Source organism: Lagopus leucura, unplaced genomic scaffold (genome assembly GCF_019238085.1).
Source record: "Lagopus leucura isolate 7727_CA_CO unplaced genomic scaffold, USGS_WTPT01 Super-Scaffold_100009, whole genome shotgun sequence".
NCBI lineage: Eukaryota > Metazoa > Chordata > Aves > Galliformes > Phasianidae > Lagopus > Lagopus leucura.
In genome coordinates, this window is record NW_024962266.1 from 1,893,005 (window position 1) to 1,916,022 (window position 23,018).

General features: G+C 35.5%; 1 protein-coding gene across 2 annotated transcripts in view; it reads right to left on the bottom strand.

Moving 5' to 3' along the window:
* Positions 1–23,018, bottom strand: part of BRINP3 (BMP/retinoic acid inducible neural specific 3) — a 181,722-nt gene that overhangs the window by 38,737 nt on the left and 119,967 nt on the right. For both annotated transcript variants that reach the window (XM_042873983.1, XM_042873984.1), the window contains 2 exons: positions 19,028–19,133; positions 14,461–14,697 (listed from right to left, as the gene is read on the bottom strand). In XM_042873983.1, the coding sequence (XP_042729917.1) occupies positions 14,461–14,697; positions 19,028–19,133 (343 nt within the window). The remainder of the gene's footprint in view (positions 1–14,460; positions 14,698–19,027; positions 19,134–23,018) is intronic.

Sequence of the window (23,018 nt, forward strand, 5' to 3'; positions counted from 1 at the left end):
TTACTTTTTTTTGTTTTTGTTTTTGCTTCTGAAAAAAAGTTAAATTCAATAGAAGTATTTTGAAAATTTTACTATACCAGATGAGCAGCATTTTGTCTCTTGGTGCAGTTCTAGGAAAACAATTCCCAAGTAACAAAGAGAAAATTACACCTTAATCTCCCTGCAAAGCACATCCCAAACTTCCTTTTCCTTCAAGGCTTGCACAACTACTGTGAGAAGGGATTAAGTCTGACTTGTCTGAAGCAGGTTTGGTGAAGCCATGCAAGCCTGAAGAGTGCATTTTCAAATTTATTTACTGGTGCTAAAAATAATTATTAAAAAAAAAAAAAAAAAAAAAGATAAATAGGGGTAAGTGAACTGTTTCAAAGTACATCCTTTGGCAAAACTCAGATCTGCAGGTTGTATAAATCATCCAAGCTTTGCTGACTTCAGAAGAGTGTACTAATGCACTCAGGAAGGATCAGATCCAAAAGTTGCATTCCTAAATACCTGTTTTAATTGATAACTTTTACGTTCTCTTCTGTTCTTCAGAGACACTGGTATATTTACTCAAACTCAGGTTCATGATGCCAAAAAATATATATATACATCCCAGAGGAGAGAGTACTCAGAATATGCCTTTTCAATTTTCATATTTGTGTAATAACTTAAGAACCATTGTCAATTTGTTGTCCTTTGCAAGCTTTACAGCTAACAACTAATCAGATGCAGTGTTTAGACATGATAAGGAGGGTTTACAGTCTTTAACTTGCAATGCAAATGCATTTCCAATAAGAAAGTGCTCTTTTTTTCCCTGTAATAAACATCATCCTTGACTATCCCTGTGCCTTGAATGATCATGCTAATGAGCACCACACTGCAGGTAAAAGAGAGACAGAGATAAAATGAGCATGGTTACATAGTGCCTTCTGAAAAAAATAAAAATAAGAAAAAAAAAGAAAGGAAAGATAATGTGCTCATATCTTAAACAGACACATTTCATGATCTGTGAAACTAGAACATGAACTCCTACCACTGAGAGATGATTAAACTATTACACTCTAATCAACACATTATACCAGCCATTCATGAAGATTAACAGCTAGTAGTATAGTGCTGGGAGACATACAAAGTGATGATATTAAAACATGATACTTGATACAACATATGATAAGATTTCAGTACTTTCTAATTTATTTTTTCATTGGTAGATATCAAGTGCATATGTAATACAATTTTTCTTACTACTCACTTCAAATACTGAGAAAAATATAATATACAGTGATTGATCAAACAAGTTAACATAACTTTCCATTTATAGATGGTCACATTTACTTTTCACCTTCCCCTTCTGCAAGCTTTATCTTCCATGTGTTAGTAGTGAGTAGATTGAAATTGCATACCATATTTCAGCAGCAAAGAATAAATGTAAAGTATCACAATGGAAGTAAGCATTACTGCTAGAGTCAGATGCATATCAGACACGTTTAGGCTGTAATAAATACCTAGAACTACTTAGCTTGTAACTTGGATTCTCAGTGTTATTCAGTATAGGAGCAGGGCACAATGCTGAATACACAGATAAGTACTCTGCAGACAGAGCCAGCAGAGACCAGAAAAATGCAGTGAGTCTCATCAAAAGATCTGACAATTCCCTGTAACAAGGAAAAAAAAAGGTGCCTGCTCTCTGTGTTGGAGGAGAGCAGGACCCTTGAGTCTTTTGCTCTAAATGTTTTGCATATCCCTGATATTTTGAATTATAAAACCTATACAAGATCATTCATGCGTACAAGACCATAGCACACTTCAGTTTTTGCTTCATCTGAAGCCAAGTGGTTTTTTGGAACTCTTCCAGAATATCAAAATGTTCTGCGCAGGTGTGTTTCTTAAGATCCTTTTTGGAGGATCTTTGGAAGCATCTTGGAAGTCAGTGTAGTTTTCCCAGCTGGGGAATCCAAAGCACTGGGTTAATAATGGTAGCATAAGCAAACATCTGACTGTGCAGTGTAAAGCTTGCATAACATGTCACATAATATCAATGCACTTTCTTCTCCCTTTCTTCTGTTGCATAAATGGAACAAATCCAATTATTGTTCCTAATTTTTCTTTTAAATAAGAGCTACTGCTTACCCTATCAATACAAAAGTGATTCTCTCTAGTCTATATGGGATTAGAAACACAGCAATTTTCTCCTCACAGCCCAAGGCACACTCTGCGTAAAGTCTGGGAATGATCTTCGCTTCTGCTATGAGCATAACACTCATAGGAGGGTGCAAAACTATTGCTCATTCCAACTTCTTATGGATATCTGCTTGTGGGCCTCCTTACTACCCCGGCATCTCCCTGGTTCAGAAAGGCTCCTTGTGCAGCATGCCTTGCTGTGCTCCTCCTCTGGTGGAGCACATTTCCTCTTGTCCTATTGCCTGTTGGTTGGGAGATGAGAATGACCCCTGCCTTGCTACATTTCAGGTCATTACAGAGAGCAATGAGATCTCCTCTGAGCTTCTATTTCACTACTCTAAATAATCCCTGTACTCTCAGCAGCTCCTCATTGGACTTGTGCTCCAAACCCTTCAAAACTTAATTGTCCTTCTCCGGACACACTCCAGGCCTTCGATGTCTGTCTTCTAAAGAGGGGCTCAAAACAGAACACGGCTTTTGAGGTGAGGCCTCACCAGTGCCAGATACAGAGGGATGTTCACCTCCTTAGTCCTGCTGGTCGCACTATTTCTGATGTAGGATAGGATGGTGTTGGCATTCTTGACCACTTGAGCACACTGATGACTCATATTCAAAACATATTCCCAGGTCCGTTGCTGCCAGGTGGCCTTCCGGTCAAATTACAACATAAAGTTTCAGGAAATATATATTCTTGTTTAATTGTTGATTGTACAGTCTAATTCAATCTTAAATTGTCTTTTATTTTTTCTTCTGAATAAGCATTCAAATGTGCAAAATATATATATATATATTATTGAACAAAAGGAATCTGAAAATACCTGAAAAATTGTTTTGCCTGGCCAGTTTAAGAGTTCCTTATTCAGTGGCATACTATTTGAGATGGGCTTATGGATAAGAATTCAGACTGTAGCATTTTTTTCCATTTATCAAAGCCCAGGAAAAGACTATCAGTAGGAGAAAACCACTTTGTATATCATATCATTATGTCAAAATTTACCACTAGATAGCTATTGAAATGGGCTATTTTATCATTTCTCTAAATGACACTTTAATGATACATTTTCTTCCTTATTTATCCAAGAACAACAATAAAAAAGTCTTTGACAATCTTTATAGTGGATAAAATGTTGTGTGTTCATTACCTTGATTGACAGCATTTCCAACACTTAAGCCTTGTCTGTAAAATCTATGCAGTTGTCATTTATATGTATCTTCTTTTTCTATAGAGCTTAATTTGTACTAAAGGTATTAAAATTCTGCCATCACAGTCTTGAATTGTATAATACTTCATAACCAAAAGCTGTTACACTTTTCAACTAACAAAACGTGATAATAAGTTTATGGCAAATTGTCAAAAATTTACTAGTCCTTTACAAATGCATGTGATGGTGCATCTAGTCTTACACACCAGTTCAAATGAGAGCGATTCATACAAATCTGCTCAAGTTAATTCATGCTCTGTGTAGCTTTGATTTATGATGATAGCTACTTGTAAAAGACCACGAATCTTCATAAACCACTGCTACTTTGGGAAGCCATTTATCTTCTTGGACCATAACAATAGGAGCAGTGGATTCACAATGCTGCAGTGAGGGAAGCTGTCCCTCCCTCTCTCTGCTATTCTGAATGTTTTATCTCTGTGACCTCGTGCGTAGTTCAGATTTATTTTATTTACTTCATGTGTTGAGTGCGCTGGGGTAGACATGCTGCTGGATTATGTTTCTCCTTTTTTAAAAAATTATTATTCTTATACAGTAACCCTGCATTACAAATTTCTGTGCAAACTCAGAAGGATGAGGAAGGGCCCATCCTCACCCTCCACAGCCATGTAGCCCCTTGTGATATCTCCAGGTCACTTGTGGCAGTATTGTTGGTGCTCACACGAATGAGTAACAAGAGATAACAATCCAAGCTGAGCCAAATGAACTTTAGCAATTTCTCCTCAATATTCTCTAACATTTTGTAGATAACTCTTCATCTTCACTGTATCACAACTGTCTTTTCTGTTCAGATTGTCAGCTCTTTAGAGAAGAGCCTGTCTCTTATTATTTCTTTATAGGGCAATACTTTGCCCAGTAGGCTCCAAATTTAATTGTTGCCATGTAATACAAATAATAATCTTACATTTTCTCATAGTTCAGGCAACTACATCCTGCTTGGAGTCCATAATTATAACTGCAATTAGTGTGAGAAGCAAGACTTATCTCACAGGAACAATCTCATAAGTCCCAACAGTCCATCACATTTTTTTATAAAACAGGAACATATGTGAAAAAAAATTGACTCTAACAATATGACCATGGTAATATCATTACTTTCCCACAATAATGCTTTTAATTGTAACCAGGGCATAAAATATTACAGCAAGTCAAATACCAGTGTCAGCTGTAAATTGAAACCTCAAACCACAAATCTGGTAGTTTGAAAGAATAAAAAGCAATAGGGTCTACAGTTCAAACTGCTGGATGTCGTTGCTGTTCAAAGAAATGCTACCTCAGTATTGTGTAGATATTATTAAAGAGATTTATGAAAGATATACGCTTTTTAAAATAGACCACCATGACTCATAAGATGAGAAAACAAAGCACTAAGAGCTGTATTTCAAGAAATCTATCTTTGAAAATAATAGAGTTGAAGGAAACCTAAAATTGCAGCTTAAAATCACCTTATATCTTCATAGAAAATATAATAGAAGTGAACTTTAATTCTTTTTCTTTCTTATACGTATATTTTTTTCCATCTAGGATAATTCATTCTGCACTCCCCATAATTAAAGCACATCTCCAAAGCAAATAAACTCTCTTTTGAACTTTCTGAAGGACAAGGAGAAGAAAAGATACTCTCTGTAAATATAAATTGTATATAAAGGAGGAGAGGAGCTCAGCATTTAATACTGGAGAGGCAGTTTGAACAGGTGTGATCTAACTGCTTTGCAAGTGCCGAGGAAAGCAAATTTCTATGATTCTTATAGTGGGCTAAGTTTTTCCATTTCCTTCTTTCTTCTTCCTTTCTGTTTCCGTTCCTGTTTCTCTTTCTTTTTCCCTTTTTTCCCTGTAGGCTATATTTATTTGTTTATTTATTTGAAGTGAGGAGTGCAGCAAGGCCATCTTCAGAGGAACTGCCGCAGTTCTTCTAAACTGTAGACTTTTCAAGGAGGAAAGAACTGGGCAAAATATCAATGCAGCTGAAGGTGGGATTGCTGAGCAGAGATCCTCTGATCCTTTGCTAGTATGTAATTTCTTAGGAAAAAGGAAAGCCCAGATACTCCTTTCACAGTCTCATCTTGGTGCATAAATAAAAGAGAAAATCATGTGGAGTTAAACATGGCAGCATGAACAGAATAAACAGAAGGAATGCTGATTTCTTGTAACAATATGTGAGTTGTTTCTTATTCCCAATCCAAATGAAACCTTTTCAGAAATGAACAAACTAGACTCTAATAGCTGTCTCTGTAAATTCCAAGGTCATTTCCTTCACCCTGTTACTTATTCTTTCAGGAGTGATTCTGAATCTTAACTCCTTTCAAAAGTTTGTATCACTGTCCTTCAGCTTGGCATTCTTTGGAATTAATTGCAAGCAATCAAGAAAAAATTCTCAATGAATTTATCCATTTTGAATGATGGATTATTTTGGAATTTATATGAACATTCTGATCTGATTTATTCTGTTACACAAATATTTCTGAAGTACAGGCATTCCACTTTCGATCTAGTGCTACTATTGTTATAATTCTATAGCACTGTAAATGCATATAATGTATAGAATATAATTCTCATGTGTAGATTTAGGCACAATCTCTACCAGCTCAAAAGCTAATTTTATTGTTCTTGGTCTTACTGATAACTCCTACAGTTTAAAAACCGAATAAAGCAAATAGACTAAATATGTCAGAGAGGAATAGTTTAAGAAAAGAAATAAATGAAACAAAATATTATTGTAAAGCACACTGAAGTAAATAACCAGTGTCAAGATTTTACAAGAGAAGATTTAAGAATCCACGAATCAGAACAGACGACATTGCTCTGGAAGAAAAGCAAGACCGTTGAGTTACATCCTTCTTAATAAAGAAAGTCCAAAGCTGCCAAGGCAGATTGGAATTCCACCAGGAATGAGTCTGTCACCAGCTCTGAAGAGAACTGCATTATGTCCAGTACATAATGGACATAAGTAGAATTATATTAGATCAAGCCTTCTGCTCCTCCTTTTATTATAATATCATCACAGCGTTTAAAGTGTCTGAGAATTCAGTGCAGTGTGAATCTTTAATAAATTGATTTGTCAGGTGCTGCTTTAGCAGGAGGCATATAATGCTCTTAGGTTTGATCCTGAGGCTATTATATTGCCAGGATTTGATTGGCTGCACCTTCATGTTTGGAATCAAAGAGGAACAATTTAGATACTAGCTCTCTGAAGAAATTCTGCACATCACATCTGTTCATTTTATTAAAACAGTGACACCTCCACAGGGGTGAGGTGACGAGTATTGGTCACAGAAGGAACGACAGCTTGGTCTATCTGTTCATACTATTGATTAAACTTCCTGACAATCACATAGGGAAGTTAATTACTGGGAAGCAAATTAACACCTTTGCTAGATAATAGAGAAAACAATAATTTTGTTAAGAACTCAGGAGGCTAAATTTTCTTGGCCTTGAGCCCGAAGCTATGAACACCATTTCAAAAAAAAAAAAAACCAAAAAACGCTGCTCTACTGCTCTGGGGTAAATAGTTTGAACCATATTGATTGAAGTCTTTATTCTCAGTGATTAAAAAACACCTTCACCTGCCAGTGAGATTTTTCAGACATTTCTGAAGGAATCTTTCAATTAAGATTTCACATGAGACTCGCTTTGTATCACTGCTGGTCTATTCTTGTCAACATAGAGGCATACTATGTTACTCGCATGATCTGTGCAATTACACCTTGTATGTGCCTTGAAAAACAAAATTACAAGGTCCACTCGATAGATACATACTCTTTTCTGATTAAAAAAAAAAAAAAAAAAAAAAAAAAAAAGAGGTTTCTGAGTGTGTAAGATTAAATCTGTTGCTTTTATACACAGAAGAAACCATTCAGCATTCAGTTTTATTTTCAGGTTTAATTTTTGTAGCTTATTCTACATGCATATTACCTAAAATACAGAAACTGGAAAGGCAGTAATGTATTGCCAGACCACAGGAAGAGAGAACTTTGAATGCAAATAGTCTTCAAATAGCAGTGAAAGATTCTAAATTTACTGTCTGTCTGCAATGTAAAATCAAACCTATACAGCTCAAAATATTCTTTATGAACTGGAATCTCAACACAGAGCCTGAAAGCTAGTCTTGGAAGTTTTCTTCTATTATAACAGCAAGAAGTTTCTTCTGATCAGAATGTATATATAGCAACCTCTATGGTTGACATGACATACCTAAATAAAACTTAAATTTATCTTCATCCCTTGTGCTCATATTTAGTAATTTGGAACAAGTGTAAAAGAGACACTTAGCTCCTCAATTATGCTTTAAAATGTTTATCTTAGAACACAGATTCTCTCTCTCTTTTGTAATTATTATTTTTTTTTTTGATTGAAAGAGCAATTATGGTAAGCCACGATGAATTTACCACCATGGCGAATTTACGTAATGATTAATATGTAGTCTGTAACAAACTTTAAGCGTCATCATGGCAGTTTCCACATGAGTTATTGTGGGCTTTGTCTGGATCTTAGGACTGCTATTAGAACTGGTAATAAGAGAGATAGCCAGAAACCAGGCTGAACTATACACAATACAGTAAAAACTGCAGGCTTGACAGCCGAGAAAAATTACTTTTTTTACTTGCCAGCTAGATTACTTTGATTTGAAGATAGCAAAAAGGAGCCCCAGAATATCCATTTTTCTAAAGTGGTTTTAGTACGAACTGGTGCTACAAGAATAGCAAAAAACAGTGGCTTACTGGGATGGCAAACAAAATTATATTAGAATTTTCTGACTAAATAAGGAGATTGCTAAACATCAGTCTAAATTCACACTTTGTAGAATCATCCATCAGAAAGAATCTGACACACTACAATCAAAATTAAAGTGGTTGTCAGTGGAGAGAAAATGAAAGAGTGAACATTACTGAAACTGGTTGTATTCCTTAATGCACTACTGGGAGATGTTAGTATATTTCAAAATAAAGATGATTTCATGATTTCTGCTGACAACATTTTATGAAAAAAATAAAAGGAAAGAAAAGAAAATGCAAACTTATTTTCTCAAGATTTACTTTGTTTTATAGTGGGATTTACCTTTATTTTCGTGAAGATTTGGATTTGTTATTAGCTCTCATCATTATGCATTCTGTCATCCAGATGTCTAAGATTTCCATCTTCAACACTACGTGCTCAGATTTATCTTCATATTTTGTTTAACTGGCTGTTTATTTCAGACTGTTTAAACAGTCTGTTTTATTCCAATATATATACATATATTATTTTTAGCACATTAACTAACTTTGATGACTCTGGCTACCTCACCTATTTTTCACATTTTTATTCAAAATGACTGGAAGTAAAAAACTGAAAAGGAATATGACATAGGTATAAAAGGTATATGACATCTAAGAGTATCTCTGTCCAAGAATAATGACTGAAATTCTCTTCCTTGAGAAACAGTAAGATATCTGTGTACATTTTGAGATCAGTTATGATTATTTGCTATGGATGTATTTAACTGTGTGATTTTCACATATAGTCCCAGACATTGTTAGCAATCATAAAGTAAAAATAATGTGGCAAATCAGTGGAAAATTCTTGCGGATAACTGAGTGTGAATTGACTTCTCTAAGCATCTGTACTTCCACACCAATGCAAACTGTAAATTCCGTCTTGATTTTACCATATGACAGTATTTTACAATTCCTCACGGGCTCCGTGTTGAAAATCACCTTCACTCCATCTTCTGTTCTTCCCAAGAAGCGGTAGAACAATTTCAAAGCCTGGAGTCAGCACACAGTGCTATATTGTAAAGAGGTGCAGCACAGCCACAAATGGCCAGTCAAAGTCTTAGGAAGTTTTACCTCTAATGACTCAGATGCCTATAGAGCAAGACTACCATCAATCTCAAATGCAATGCATAAATTGAAAGGTAGTGAATGAATGAATTCAAATTCTCTCTTTTAGTAGTATACTGTAAAAACGTTGATCAAGTTTGCATAGATTTTCAATTAACTAAATTCTAGGTTAAGATCAGAGTGAGACCAACTCTTCACTTTCTCAAACATAATTTATTGGCTCTGTGGTGATGAGTTTTGTAAAATTAGATTTGCAGACCTGTGGGGAAAAAAAAGGAAAGAGACTTTCCTTTTTTAAAGTTAACATTTACAGTAGGTTTAGATTTCTTATGGAAAAAAAAAATTATCAGAATGAGAAGAAAGACAGTTCTGAAAGTATTGCATCAAACTACAGTGGTTGCTATGATATTTTGCATTCCTATGATATTTTGCAATTTTGAAGGTGGAGATAAAAAATCAATGACACTTTTAAATGGATAATTCATGGCAGAACATGGTGCAGATGATGTATCCTATTATTTTGTGTAGATTTTATATAAAAGTAATTACATTAGATGAAAATGCTCCCCCAAAAAAGAATGAGACGTCTGAACTTCTTCTTCTGCAGTGTTACTGACTCTTAATTCAGTAATAAGCTTATCACCCCTTCTATTAGAATGCACTTTATTAAACTATTTAAATCCAATTATATTATATAAGGGATGTGGAGAATGTCATTAATTCAAATAAAAGGAAAACTTTCATTAAAACTGAGGAAACAGGAGTGTAAAGTAAGTAATCTTTACTGATGAAAAAAAACCAAAAATACTTTGATAACTTTGAAGGTAGTGCTATACATTAACTAAGGATTTAGATTTAATTTATAGGTGGAAAATGTGGATTTATTTTTCAGACTGTATTAAATAAGTACATGTAAAGGTTAAGTAATGCTCAATAGCAAGACATTCATATGTTAATTTGGAATTAGGATGCACACTGGGTATGAAGTCCAAATCCAGTGAAACCACAACTTAAGAAGAAACAACATGCAAAATAAATTCAGATCAGTGAGTACTCTGAAAGCAAAGCAGTGATGGAGAAGTTACAAATAATGAAAAAATATTTTCAGCATATATTAGTTTGAAAGTTAACATCATTTTCTCTTGACTGTGATTATAATTTTACTTTCTGTGATAACGAAACATTTCTTTTAACCTATCTATAAAGCGGATATATTGTCAGAACAGTGATTGAGAAAATTCTATATTTTGAAAACCTGTTTTGAAAAGTCTGTTTTTTAAAGTTGTTGGTTAGTTGAAAGATACATTCCAAAATATTTATAGTATAACTTTTGATGCTTAATTATGCCTGTGAAGATACATGGCTTGTAGCATAAAGAATTTTTGTGTTCAGTGGGCCAAGTTTTTCAAGGCTCTAGATGGCTCTATTTCTGGTCTGTTTAAACTGACTTGAGCAACTCCCATCGTCCATGTCATATTAATGGTGTTGGTTTTTTAATTTATTTTAAATAGAATGAGAAGAATTTAGACTACTACAGATTTCTTTTGGCAGATCACCTTAAAATAAAATTACTGTAATTTAAATTGTTTGAGTGAAGTGGCTAGATTTCCAAAGATACTTAGCATCCATCCAAACCAGGATTTTGGTACAGACAATGCATGATCGTGTCCTTGCTATCAAAATCCAGACCCTGTGCATAGGTATCCATGCTTCCAGGCAATTTAGAGCAGTGGGACACAATTTCTATAAAATGCTTAGTTGATAGTTAGAGGTTGACAGAGTTGTGTGTTAGAATTTGCTTTTTTACATTGCTAAGCCTTGCCAAAAGAGTCCCCAAAACTTCCAAAACCAGCAGTGTGCAAGCAAACAAGTTCACTGATGGATTCACCACCACTAGTGAAATCACAAGTGTTTAAGCCTTATCCTATCCTACATACTTCAAGAAATTCTCTAATTCTGAAGAATCCCTAAGGAATCTTTTGACACATTTTATCATTTGAAACTAATTAGGATTTGAGTGCTTGGCTCAAACTTTCTTCCTGAATGAGAAAGATAAATTTACCGAGAAAGTGGAGTAGAAGAGGAAGTTAGGCATGTACATGCTTCTGATACAAAGAGTAAAACAGATAGAGATACAGGACAAGTGGCAAAGAAAAAAAAAAAAAAAGCAATTTCAACATTGAAAAGGGATTAGGAGGTGGGCAATGAATGGGGTTTCAGGCATAAGTGAGGATTGCAGCACTTCAATCTGACTAACGTAACTGGGCTTGATGTTCTGGAATCTCACTGAAACTGATATCTGATAAGAGGTCAAGCAGAGATTATCTAGATGTCCTTTTAGTCTACCAGATCCTGTGAAAAGTTGCTTTCATGCAGATAGAAGATAAAAGAAACTCTGGTTCCATTAGAGGTGATATTTTTATGGTCGTGTGAGATGATATGGTGTAAGAACACAGATTCTTGGAATAATGTTTTCGAAGTACTTTGTTAACACATTAATTCAGCCAAAAGCCTTGAAAAACTAATGAAATCTGTTAATAAATGTTGAACAGTTTTAGGATAAACTTTCAGTAAGAAAACAGCTGCTTATCTTGAAAAGGTGGTACCTAAGTCTGAAGGCCAGAAGATACGATAAGGAATAAGCAGATGGCTCAGAGTAAACAGTTTAAAGTAGCTCTTCTCATTTCCTCGAAAAAACTTAAAGCATACCTCGATATTACAAAATTATATGAAACTTACTGAGGTAATAGCGACCAAGTATGTATTTCTGGAGGACAAGTAGAAACGTGAAAAAGCCAGCAAATTTTATTGTAAGATACCTAACATAATGCTTTATGGTCTCTAAAACAAAGTTTCAGTTGTTAAAAGATCCCAGAAGAAATAATAAAAGAAATAAAATCTGCAAATCTGCATGTAACAATGACCAGTCCTGAACAGGAACTGTTTGGTTATCTAATCTCCACTGTTTGTAATCATTACTAGCAAACCCATCCTGTAGATCAGTCAATATATAAGAAAAACAGGAAGAAACCCTTAATGTAATAATCTTTCATATAAACCAATTTTGAATTAATCTTATGTATACATAGACAAGTCATATCAAACTGTTACCTTTGTTCAGTTGTAACTGTAGTGTATAGGATTTTTTAAGTACTTTTAACTATCTAAACACAATTTCCTTTTACAACTCCTAATTTAAACAGCAATGTACTATTTGGAAGAGAGCAGTAAGCCCTAGAAAAATTGATTTTGTGTTTTTGTTCCCCTCTTCCTTCCTTCCTTCCTTCCTTCCTTCCTTCCTTCCTTCCTTCCTTCCTTCCTTCCTTCCTTCCTTCCTTCCTTCCTTCCTTCCTTCCTTCCTTCCTTCCGTTCAAGTGGAGAGTTTCAAACACAGATTAAATGTAGCCATGTCTTAATTTTAAATGGGATTTAGGTATTAAAAAGCTACCATTTCTCACTTCTAAAAATCTGTTCCTATTGTTGTTTTATCTTGAACAGACAGAAGGAAAGATAACACTGACTATAAATAAGCAATTTTAAATGGAACATTTACTTCCTCTTCAGGCTAAATTCTGTGGACAGATAATGTGCAAGATCACAAGTGAACTCAGTAAGTTTTATAGCTTTTTATATGGGGACAAAATTTTTCTCTATATTCAAGTAACTATTTTTCTGTATTTAAAATAAGGAAGGATTAGGATGGCAGGATGATTAGAAAATGAATACACTTGTGTGTTTAACTTTTTGTCAATCTGGAGGTCATAAGATTCAGTGCATGGAGGTCATTCATTTCACAGCACTTTGTAGTAGGTTATGTGGGCCGGTAGTCAGTGCACTGGATTACCCTGCACTTACTTACTCTGACTCTAATTCCTAGAAAACACTTCCCTCTCAGTTTGCAAAGCAGTAAATGATAGCATTACTCCATGCACGCATGAAGGTGTTAGAATAGTCATTGAAAAAATGTTGGGTTAATATTCACAGAAGTGAAATATAATTTAATTCTTTTATAATCAGCGAAATGTGTGATCCTCCAAGCAGAAATATTGTCCCAGGAGAAAATTCTGGTATCTTCATATTGTCATATAAGAGTAAGACTGAGAGTTGGAAAAGGACCTGAGATCTTCAAAAGCACTTTCAATAGAAGTTAAAGTAACTGTAAAACTTAACAGATATAGGGACTTTTGAAATTCCTGAATTAAGAAATTAATCTTTAACAGCACTACAAATGTAAATAAATGAATGTACACTGATAATGTATTGTTCACAGTTAAGTATTGCACGGATATTTCACCTGTATTCTTCCCATGATCAGGGAGGTCATTTCCCCCTCTCTACCATTTACTCATTCTCTATTTTCCATACAACTTAATTTAAATAGCATTTTCTGCTTTTTCTGTACTTTTTCTCACTCATCTCTCTTTTTTCTTCACTGTTTTTCCAATGTCTGCTGAGCTCTCCTTACTTTTCCCACCATCTGGTTAGACAGCTGTTACTGATATTACTGAATGAAAACAGTTGTTCAGAAGCTGATTTTACCTGAGGATCCCTATGGAACAGAAAGTTCTGATGATCAGGACAGGTGAAATGATGCGTGAAACAAATCACAGTGGTTTAGAGAAAACTGATGTGGTACAGAAGTGCTGTACAGGCAACATGGATAGGCTCAGTTGAAGCAGAAATCATATAAAGAAACAAGTTACCAACTACAGTGGGTTGAGCTATTAACTCGTTGGTAAATCAAGAGCAGGCTGTGCCCAACATATCAGGTTCACAGCATCTCTGGAGGGATGGGATGAAAAGGAAGTACAACAGAAACACTGACCCAGAACAGAGGAATGGATGTGAAATGAAGTAGTTGCTTCAGCTGCATGACAAGCTAAAAATTCAGAATACCTTTCCAAACAATATGCAGCCTGACTTTGTTTCTGGTTTGTCCTGCTTTTTGACTCCTATAGTAGAATTCTCTCTCCAAAAGGGAGCGAATCCTCATAGCCCTGGATTCCACAAAGTAAATCACATGAATTTTAAGCACAGCCTGCTTAGACTCTGATGTACTTACCCAGATGGGTCATCATGAGGTGAGGATAACAATTCTTATCAGAATGTTTTAATAATTAAGACTGATGTCTGGGATGTATTTAAGTATATGTTTAGCTTTATATCTATTAACCATTCTGTAGACTTCAGATGCAGTCTGTTGTATAAATAGGTTTTATAAGATACAGTCAAACAGACAAAAATCTTATAGAACATCTCACCAGATTCTTCAAATTCACTGTTATATGCATTCCAAGTTTCACTTATGCGGACCAGGTTCTCTTCCATGGCTTGAATGTCCATGTAGGGACAATTGCACTGAGGGAATTTGGGACCACACTGACACCAGCAATCATTGTCCTTGCAGATGAACTCTCCCTCTGAATTGCAGGCAATATAGCTCAGAGCTGCCTGGACAAAATGTTCTTGCAGGTACTCAGGCAGGATGACCTGAAGACCTTAAGGAAATAGAATAAGTATTATGTTATTAAACTCAAAAGAGTACTCAAGCCAAGCAGATTCCCATAGCTATATAAGATGGTTAAAAAATAAAATTAAGTTAAATAAGTTACAAAAAGAAAGAATACAGGAAAATTTACATGTCTTTCTGGCATTTGCACTATGTCATGAATTTACTTGTCTAAGAATTAATTTAATATATACATAAGTTGCTCTGAAAGTAATGCCTCCTTTATTTCCATGGAAACTACAACAGCTACAAAAAGCACAATAACACTATTTGATAGAGCAAATTCTCAGCTACGAAACACTTTTTGAGCAGTCATCACCATTAGCAATTCATTTTCACCAGCAATGAACAAGAGCCTGCATGCTACATTCACAAAAAATGTAGCATCTGTACTAGTGGACGTGATTCACTGTTTCACAGTTGCTACCAGTTGCCCAGGCAGCCTACCTTGCATTAGCCTGGACAGAATTAAGAAGGCATGAAATTCAGACTATACAGTGGGTGTGGTTGGACATTCCAGACAAGATTGGCAGTGTGCTCCAGTCTTCAAACAAGGCCTGCATGTATCATGTTGCAAGAGAAAGGAAGTCTTTTTCTCTGGCCTCATCTTCGAAGTATCAGCTTTCAGCTTAGTCAGTGTCAGAAAGTAGCAGCCGGAGTTAATGATTTCCCTGGGTTCTGATGAATCCAGAATGATCACTCTCCTATCTCAAAAGACAGTGCACATCAATTCCCACTGAGAGCTGCGTCTTGAACTTTTAATTGAATGGGGAATTCACATGTACCACTCCATGAAGTGTCATTTTAACTTCAGCTAATAATGGTGATACCAGGTCTCATCACTGCTAATGATGCAATTGAGGAATATGTCACCTTCTGCCTCATATTGGTTCAATAAATCCCGACAAACTTGCATACGGCATTCCTTCTGTTCTGGGACCCAACTGGTGCAAACTTTGTGATATTTCAATGCTGCACCATGGTTTCCAGTGTACTGAAACCAATCTTCACCTTTGTACAAAGTTTTCTGGACATAATTCACCAAGTTATGCAGATGAGTTGATTGAGATGCTCTCCATTTTGTGATGTGACAGCTGCGCTCTACTGCTCAGAGCATGGCTGATCTTTCACATTGCTGTCACCATTGCTGAACCACAACACCCACCCCTCATTGTGCTCACATTCACCGTTTGGTCTCCATCAACACTCAGCAAGCATCAGTAAAAGTCAACAGATGCCATTTTTTTCTGCATGAGAAATTCAGTTCTACACTTGTACTTCCTATGCATTTCCATGTCTGACCCCTGTCAGACTCCTCTGCTACCACCTGTTTCACAGCCACAAAATACAACAGAATGTTGGTAGAAAGGTTCAGCCTCTACTGCTATGCTACCAACATTAGCCTCTGACACTGTGGACCAACATAATAATATAGGAGGCATTACTTTTGGAGCACCCATTATTTATCTTACACTTCTGTCTTAGTGTGGAACATTCATTCCAATAGCCACTAACCTGTATTCCTCAGATCATATACTAGTGTATTTATTTGGGGGGGGGATTGTCAAAAGCAGAAATAGTGGATTACATCAACTTCTCCCTGATAGGAGACTGAATGAAGAGCCTCAGCTGTAAGAAGTTTGCACTATGGAAACCTGCAGATAAATCACAGTCCTTATACTAGAAGCTAACATAAATTTTGAGAGTGTTAAAGGGAAATCTGATTTGAAGACAGCAACAGTGGAAGTAAGGAAGCTGTACAAGCAGAAAAAAGATCTGGAGGTAAACATTGGACTTATTTTCCATGTTGGCTTTGACACAAGTAGATACACCTGAAATACAAATATGTTCAAATTACTCTAGTTATTTCTCCATGCTTCTGCAGACCCAGGCTAAGAAGAATTGGTAAATTGAGCTAGAAGGAATTTTAGGAAAATAAAATTAGCCATATATTTCATTTCTAAACATTGACATACAACAGCCTTTTTACCAAGTGTTTTAGAAAAATGTGTGCAATGATTCCATATGAAGTGAAACTATGTCATTTTGTGCAAAATCAAATAAAGAACAGTTTTGCTATTGATTTTTTGAGTGTATGGATTTATAAAGTGGTTTACTCCTATTTTATCTGCCAGTACCTCAAGTAGACCCTGCAGGATGGGACCTGATCAATCACCTACAGAAAGTTCTCTGACTTCAGCATGCATCAGAACCAGCTAAAAGCAGATGTTTTCAAATAGATGCCTCCTCTCCTAAGGGATTTCAAATTACTATGAGACAGTCTGCTGGATATTCTGGGTAAGTATATAAAATCCTGAGAAAAAGAATTCATTCATTCAAAGAATTCATTTCTACGAAAGGTTTAGCATAGAGAAGGGAAGGATGTTTGTTGATTAAAATTCTTCTGCTGTGTCTCAAATCCCTTTGCAAAGCGTTTTCACACTTTACCATGCCATGAAATGTAGAGGTCTTGCAAAAACATATGTTGTACTGAGGTATCAGAATAAAAAATTTAGAATATTTTTGACCAGAACTTTATTAATCTGAAAACAATTGACCATTCTTTACATGATTTCAATGATGGGAATTTGTAATTTTATATAGAAACTTTGTTAGTTACCTGTAACTATTAGTTCTTTGGCTATAACAATCAACTGATAGGAAAAAAACGAAACAAAACAAAACAAAAAAAAAAAAACATGAACAAAACCAACCAGTGAAGTACACTGTAAATTTTGATTTGTCAGTTGTGATTACTCTGAAGCAAATAGAATCTCTCTGGAAAAAGTGAAGCTTATTTCTCAGTATATTGGTAGTTTGTGAGATACGTTTGTCTTACACAAGCACTTGAACAATTTCATAGAGATTTATTCCTAAATATTAGGTAAATAAAAATATATCTGTAACAGTAATTTTATAATCTTTCCAGGTAGAAAGCCATATTATAGATGCATGACAATATTATTAAAAGCTGGTCTGTTTGTGCCTTTCTCTGCCTTATATCAAAACGTGTAAAACTCTTGCTACCGTAGTATACTTCCTCAATGTGCAAATGTATTTTTGAAAAAAACTTAGCATTCTGATAGAAAAAGAAAGCCCAAATAAGCAGCCCTGTCTTGTTCAATTTCTATATGATAAGCATGAAATAGTTGTAGCAGTTGTGTTACTACATTTCTCATGACAATCTAATGGCATGTGTCAAACGGCTCTCTGACTGAAGCAAAGATTAATTTCCAAATTTTAACTGACAAACATTGTGCAAATTCTGGAGACCTTTAAAAACAGTGAATGATTTATGGATACATTCTATTCACTGCATTGCAGTGAAAATGACAAGTTCTCTTGAAAAATAAATATATTTTCAATGAAATCATGCCTTTTGCACCCTTCCCACCTAATGGAAAGAGAGAGGAAAGGCAAAAAAAAAACAAAAAAACAACCATGGATGTACTGAACAAGTAATTTTTCCCTAGTAGCCAATCTTAATAATCAGCAACAGCGTCACTCTATATGTCCAACTCATGTATAAATCAATATCAGTAACTTTTACAGCTTGAAATAACTGTTTAATTAAGACCCATACTCTTCTGTCCTTGAATGTACAGTTAGGCATGAACATATATATCATAGAGAATTTAGTCTGTTTTCACAGCAGTAATTGAAAGTTCTTCACGTTGCATTTGTTTAACTGAAAATGAACAAACAAAAATTAAGACAATTACTAGAGGCTCACTTTCAACAATGTTTAGGTGCCTAACATGCAGATATGCACTTACTGCAATTTATTAAAAATGAATCAGAAGTGATACCATTTTACACGTTTTTCTAATGAGTGAGATATCTAACCTTACAGGTTTTCTTGTAAGTCCCAAAGGAGCCTTTGCACTTTGCATTACTCAAGGACTTCACAAATCTATGCCCTGTTCCTCTGGTGAATCTGTTCATTCCAGTGGGACAATGGGTTACTACTCAAAATGTGCAAAGCAGGCTAAGCACAGGAAATGTCATTCCTTGCTTGGTAGAACTTATTGGAATTCAGGCTTTGTGAAAGGTGAGCAAGTCATTGCTAAGTAGAGATGCAAAATGTTAACAGCATTATTCAGATTATTTTCTGATGGGTAAAGAAATTTTCTCGATTTGAAAGGCAACATGAGTTATTGACATTTCCTTCACTTTGCCTAAAATGTAGCTATTGCACACACACACACACACACAAAGAAAAGATAATGACCTTTTATGAGGAGGAAAAAAAGAAAAACAAATAGCGTGATGAATGTCATCCTGTTCCAAAACAAATTAATGAAATTACACCTACATACCTTGCAACTGAATCTTATTTTCAGGACTCTGAACCAGAACAGAACTGACAGAATCTAGGTTGTCATAGTTACTGCAGCCAAGAGGACCAGTCCGCGTTTCTGTTACCTGATGGTAAGGGAATGGAAAAGCATTTGCTGCGTTATTCAAAACAGTCTGAAGAGTTCAGAAGCTTGTTTCATAAAATTTCCCTTTAATTCAACTGTCTGTATATTTCAGACTTAATTAAGATGAAATAGATTATTTTATACAAGAAAAGTAAGACTGTAAATGTTTCACCAGTACAACAAACTTTGGAGAGTGCAATTTTGATAGCAGGGCACCACTACTAATATTTTAGCTAATAAACATGTAATGATGATTTATTTCTTCATACTGTGGAAATCAAAATGAATTTAACAAATACAGTTTATAAAAATGCAGATTAAGATTTTCACTGATGAAAATTGTGCACACAGAATCATGGAATCATAGAATCATAGAATCACAGAATGCCTTGTGTTGGAAGAGACCCCAGGGATCATCAAGTTCCAGCTCCTTTGCCACATGCAGGGCCACCAAACTCCAGATCTGGTACCACCCCAGTTGGGCATGGCAATTCCTTGTTGAAATCATGGTAAAAAACGGAATTTTTCTGTGTAGCAAAGCAAGATTTAGAAGTAAAAACTTTTGATGAGGTGCAACATTTTCCATCTAGGAAAGGTCTAACATAAGGTTAGGTCACATCCTGCCTGTTGTGATCAGGGGTGTAACCATAGGATCAAAATACAGCAATAACTGCCACAAATAGAGCATTATTTTAACAGCTGAGGATTGTGCTTGTTAACACAAGTAGTTTGTTAAAAAAGTAAATACATTATTAAGAATAATAGCATCAACAATAATAAAGACAAGTGGTCCACATAATTTATGGATTATGTAGATGGTTCTTAACTGTCTATGAAACAATTACAAAAGCAGGTTTATTTTTAAATGCTACCCTAAATTAAAAAAAAAAAAAAAGAAAAAGAAAAAAGAAAAGGGGCCTAATTCAGTTTCTCAGCAATGAGGTGCTGCCACCTTTGAAGCACTGCTGTGATGCCCAGAGGGCTGGCTGGCAGCAAGGCAGTATCTCAATGATTATTTTAGCCTGTATAAGTAGAAAAATAAAATCCTAAATCCTGAAGACAAGTGGGTACACAACAATCTCACTATTATTCTTTTTTTTTTAAAGTGGATTGAACGGTGTTGAAAACTCATGGCTTTTGATTCTTTCTCCTTAGTATCCAGTCCAAGCAGAAAGAGGACAGTAAAAATGAAACAAGCAGAGCTGTAGCAGAAAATGTTGGCCATGGGATATCTTCCCACTTTCCCTTACTGCCAAAATGCAACCAATTCCTCCATCATCCACCTCAACAAGCTGCTCCCAGCTACTTTGTTAGAACTTCCTTGCTCTCTTTGCTTTGCCATCCTGGATGTCTTTGGCATTTACCTCTATTTGTTGATTTGTCTCTGACAAGGTGATTCTGTCATCTGTTACTTCGAGTATTATATTCTATGCCAAATCTCCTGGAGAATAAGCCTAAATTCTAAGGTCAAAGAGCTCCTTTCCAAAATATGAACCTCCACCGAGCAGTAGACATCTAGCAATAACGCTTATGAACAGAAGGAATCCTTCTATTTCAATAATCTCATTTGAAAGCAATATGGAGATTTGCTGAAATAATCCATGAAAGTTCATGTTGCTTAGGATCACCTGGTGCTCTTACACCAGCACGTGTGAATGGCTGCAACTGGATCGTGATATCTTCACATTGTTTTGTATTTTCCAAGTCCTAACATTTTCACAAAGTAATGTGAAATCTTGGGCTATTCACTGGCACCTTTCTGTCACTTTGAACAAGTGTTCCTGGCAATGGAAAATGAGATCCTCTGCAATGCCAGCAGCCTGTGGAGAGAACACACAGAACTGGCTTCAGCCAAATCTCTTAGCAGAGTGCCAACAGTGTAAGGAAATGAGATCAAGTCAGGATCTCTCTTCCCTGCACACATTTGGCAGTTTTCAGTATTTATACCAGGGCCAGATTTACCTTGTTTTTTGCTTAATCATCCAGAATCAGTGTAAAGATTCTTGCATGGCTATCAGATTTGGCTGGCAAATGGGCAGAATGACAGTTTACCCATAATCCTCAAGTTTCCTCCTTCTCCCAAAAGTGATTTAAAATTCCTTTATAAAATCTTATTTTTTGTTGCATTCCCACCTCACATAAGAAATCCTAATTAGTTCATATAACAATAAAGAAAGGCGTGTACATTAAACAAGATAAATAGCCAGAAGACAGAAAAAAAGGGATGAAGGTTGTTATGAATTTTGTCTTAGTTCTGAAAGACTCTACTCAGCATATATGCATGAAATTCTATCTACAAAGACCCATTTTTTTATATATTCTATTATAATTTTCAACCATCTGTCTATAAAGCAATCCAACTTCATAAATCCTTATGAAATGGAAGACCTACAGAAACAATTCTTATTCATTCTTTTATTCTTACGGCTCTTGACATCACAATATAAAGAAGATTAGTGTTTGTGTAATTATGGTGTGCCATTTTGTTCATGAAGGTTTATTCTTCACTTGGATGATGCAAGACACAGGTAGTGATAACTGTGTTTTGATTATGGGAGTGACAGCATGTGGTGTAGGTAGGTGTGCACAGAAGCAGAATGGGAAGGAGTTTATCCATAAGCTGCTTTTATTTATATTTTTTTTCTAAGGACCAGTCATACAAAATCACTTAAAAGAGTTACTCCCAAATGTGATACTTCTGTCTTGATCCAGCTGTTAATAAAATCACTGACAATTTTGCATGTTTTGTCTGTGATAGAAAAAAAAAACTGCAATGATAGAAGCAACACTGGAAAGGAAATGGCACTTCTTTAATTATCTTCCAAACACAGAAATATGGCTATATTCAGCCTCAAGATCACAGTTGAAGTGTTTTGTCTGAAGGCGTATAATAAAAAATAAGGCAAAAACAGGAGAGGGCATGTTAAAATGGAAATGCAAAGAATTTTTTGAGATGCAAGCATAGTCCAGAAGTGATTGCAGATGAACAAAGAGCACTGTAATCACTTGTTTCATGAGAACTAGACCCATAGTCTGTGAAGAACACTAACTCACAAAGCAAAATACAACAGACCAAAGTTATTTAACAACGAAAAGCCCATAAGAACCAGTAAACAAAATATGTGTAAAACCATTTGACAGAAACCAAGCAGGCTATTCTCAAGTGCATTGTTTTCAAAAATTATCACAGCACAGGTTTCCCTGGGCAGCAGGGCTTTCAGTTCCCAGAAATAAGCCGTAACATTTGGTATTAATGAGGAAAATGCCTACAGTTTTCAGTCAGTTAAAAACTCATAACCATGGTGATAATGACCCGATTACAAGTGCACAGAGAACATACTTCCCAGCACTTAAGCAGAGCTGAATTCTTGTGATATCAGTGGGTAGTATTTCCCTGGGAAACTGTACTTTTTTTTGTCCACAATAATTAAGCCTATAGAAGGCTTTCCTAATAAAAAAGGAACACATTTCTGCAGAGATTTTGGTCCTGGTGGGTCCTTTCTATTGCACATAGCTAATATGCCTAGCTACATGCCCAGGCAGAGCCAGTGCACTGTCTTGCATAAAGGACTGTCCTCTTTACGAAGATTCTTTGAAAATGTATTTGGGTTCTAAGGAAGACAACTAAGCCAGCATAAAGGAGAATGAGACAATGCTAGGAAAATCAAAACAGAAAGCTGTATTCATATTCCTATTGCCAACTCTAAACATTAAAATAGTGAATTAGAAGAAATTCCTTGTATATGTGTGACGTTAGTGATGGAAGAAGTTCTCTTCTGAATGACTGGTGCAATAGAAGGATGAACAAAGTTGTGCAGGGAGAAGAAATCCAAAGCAAATACTGGAGTGGCTTGATATTTTGGAGGATTGTCTGAGGAAGAGGAAA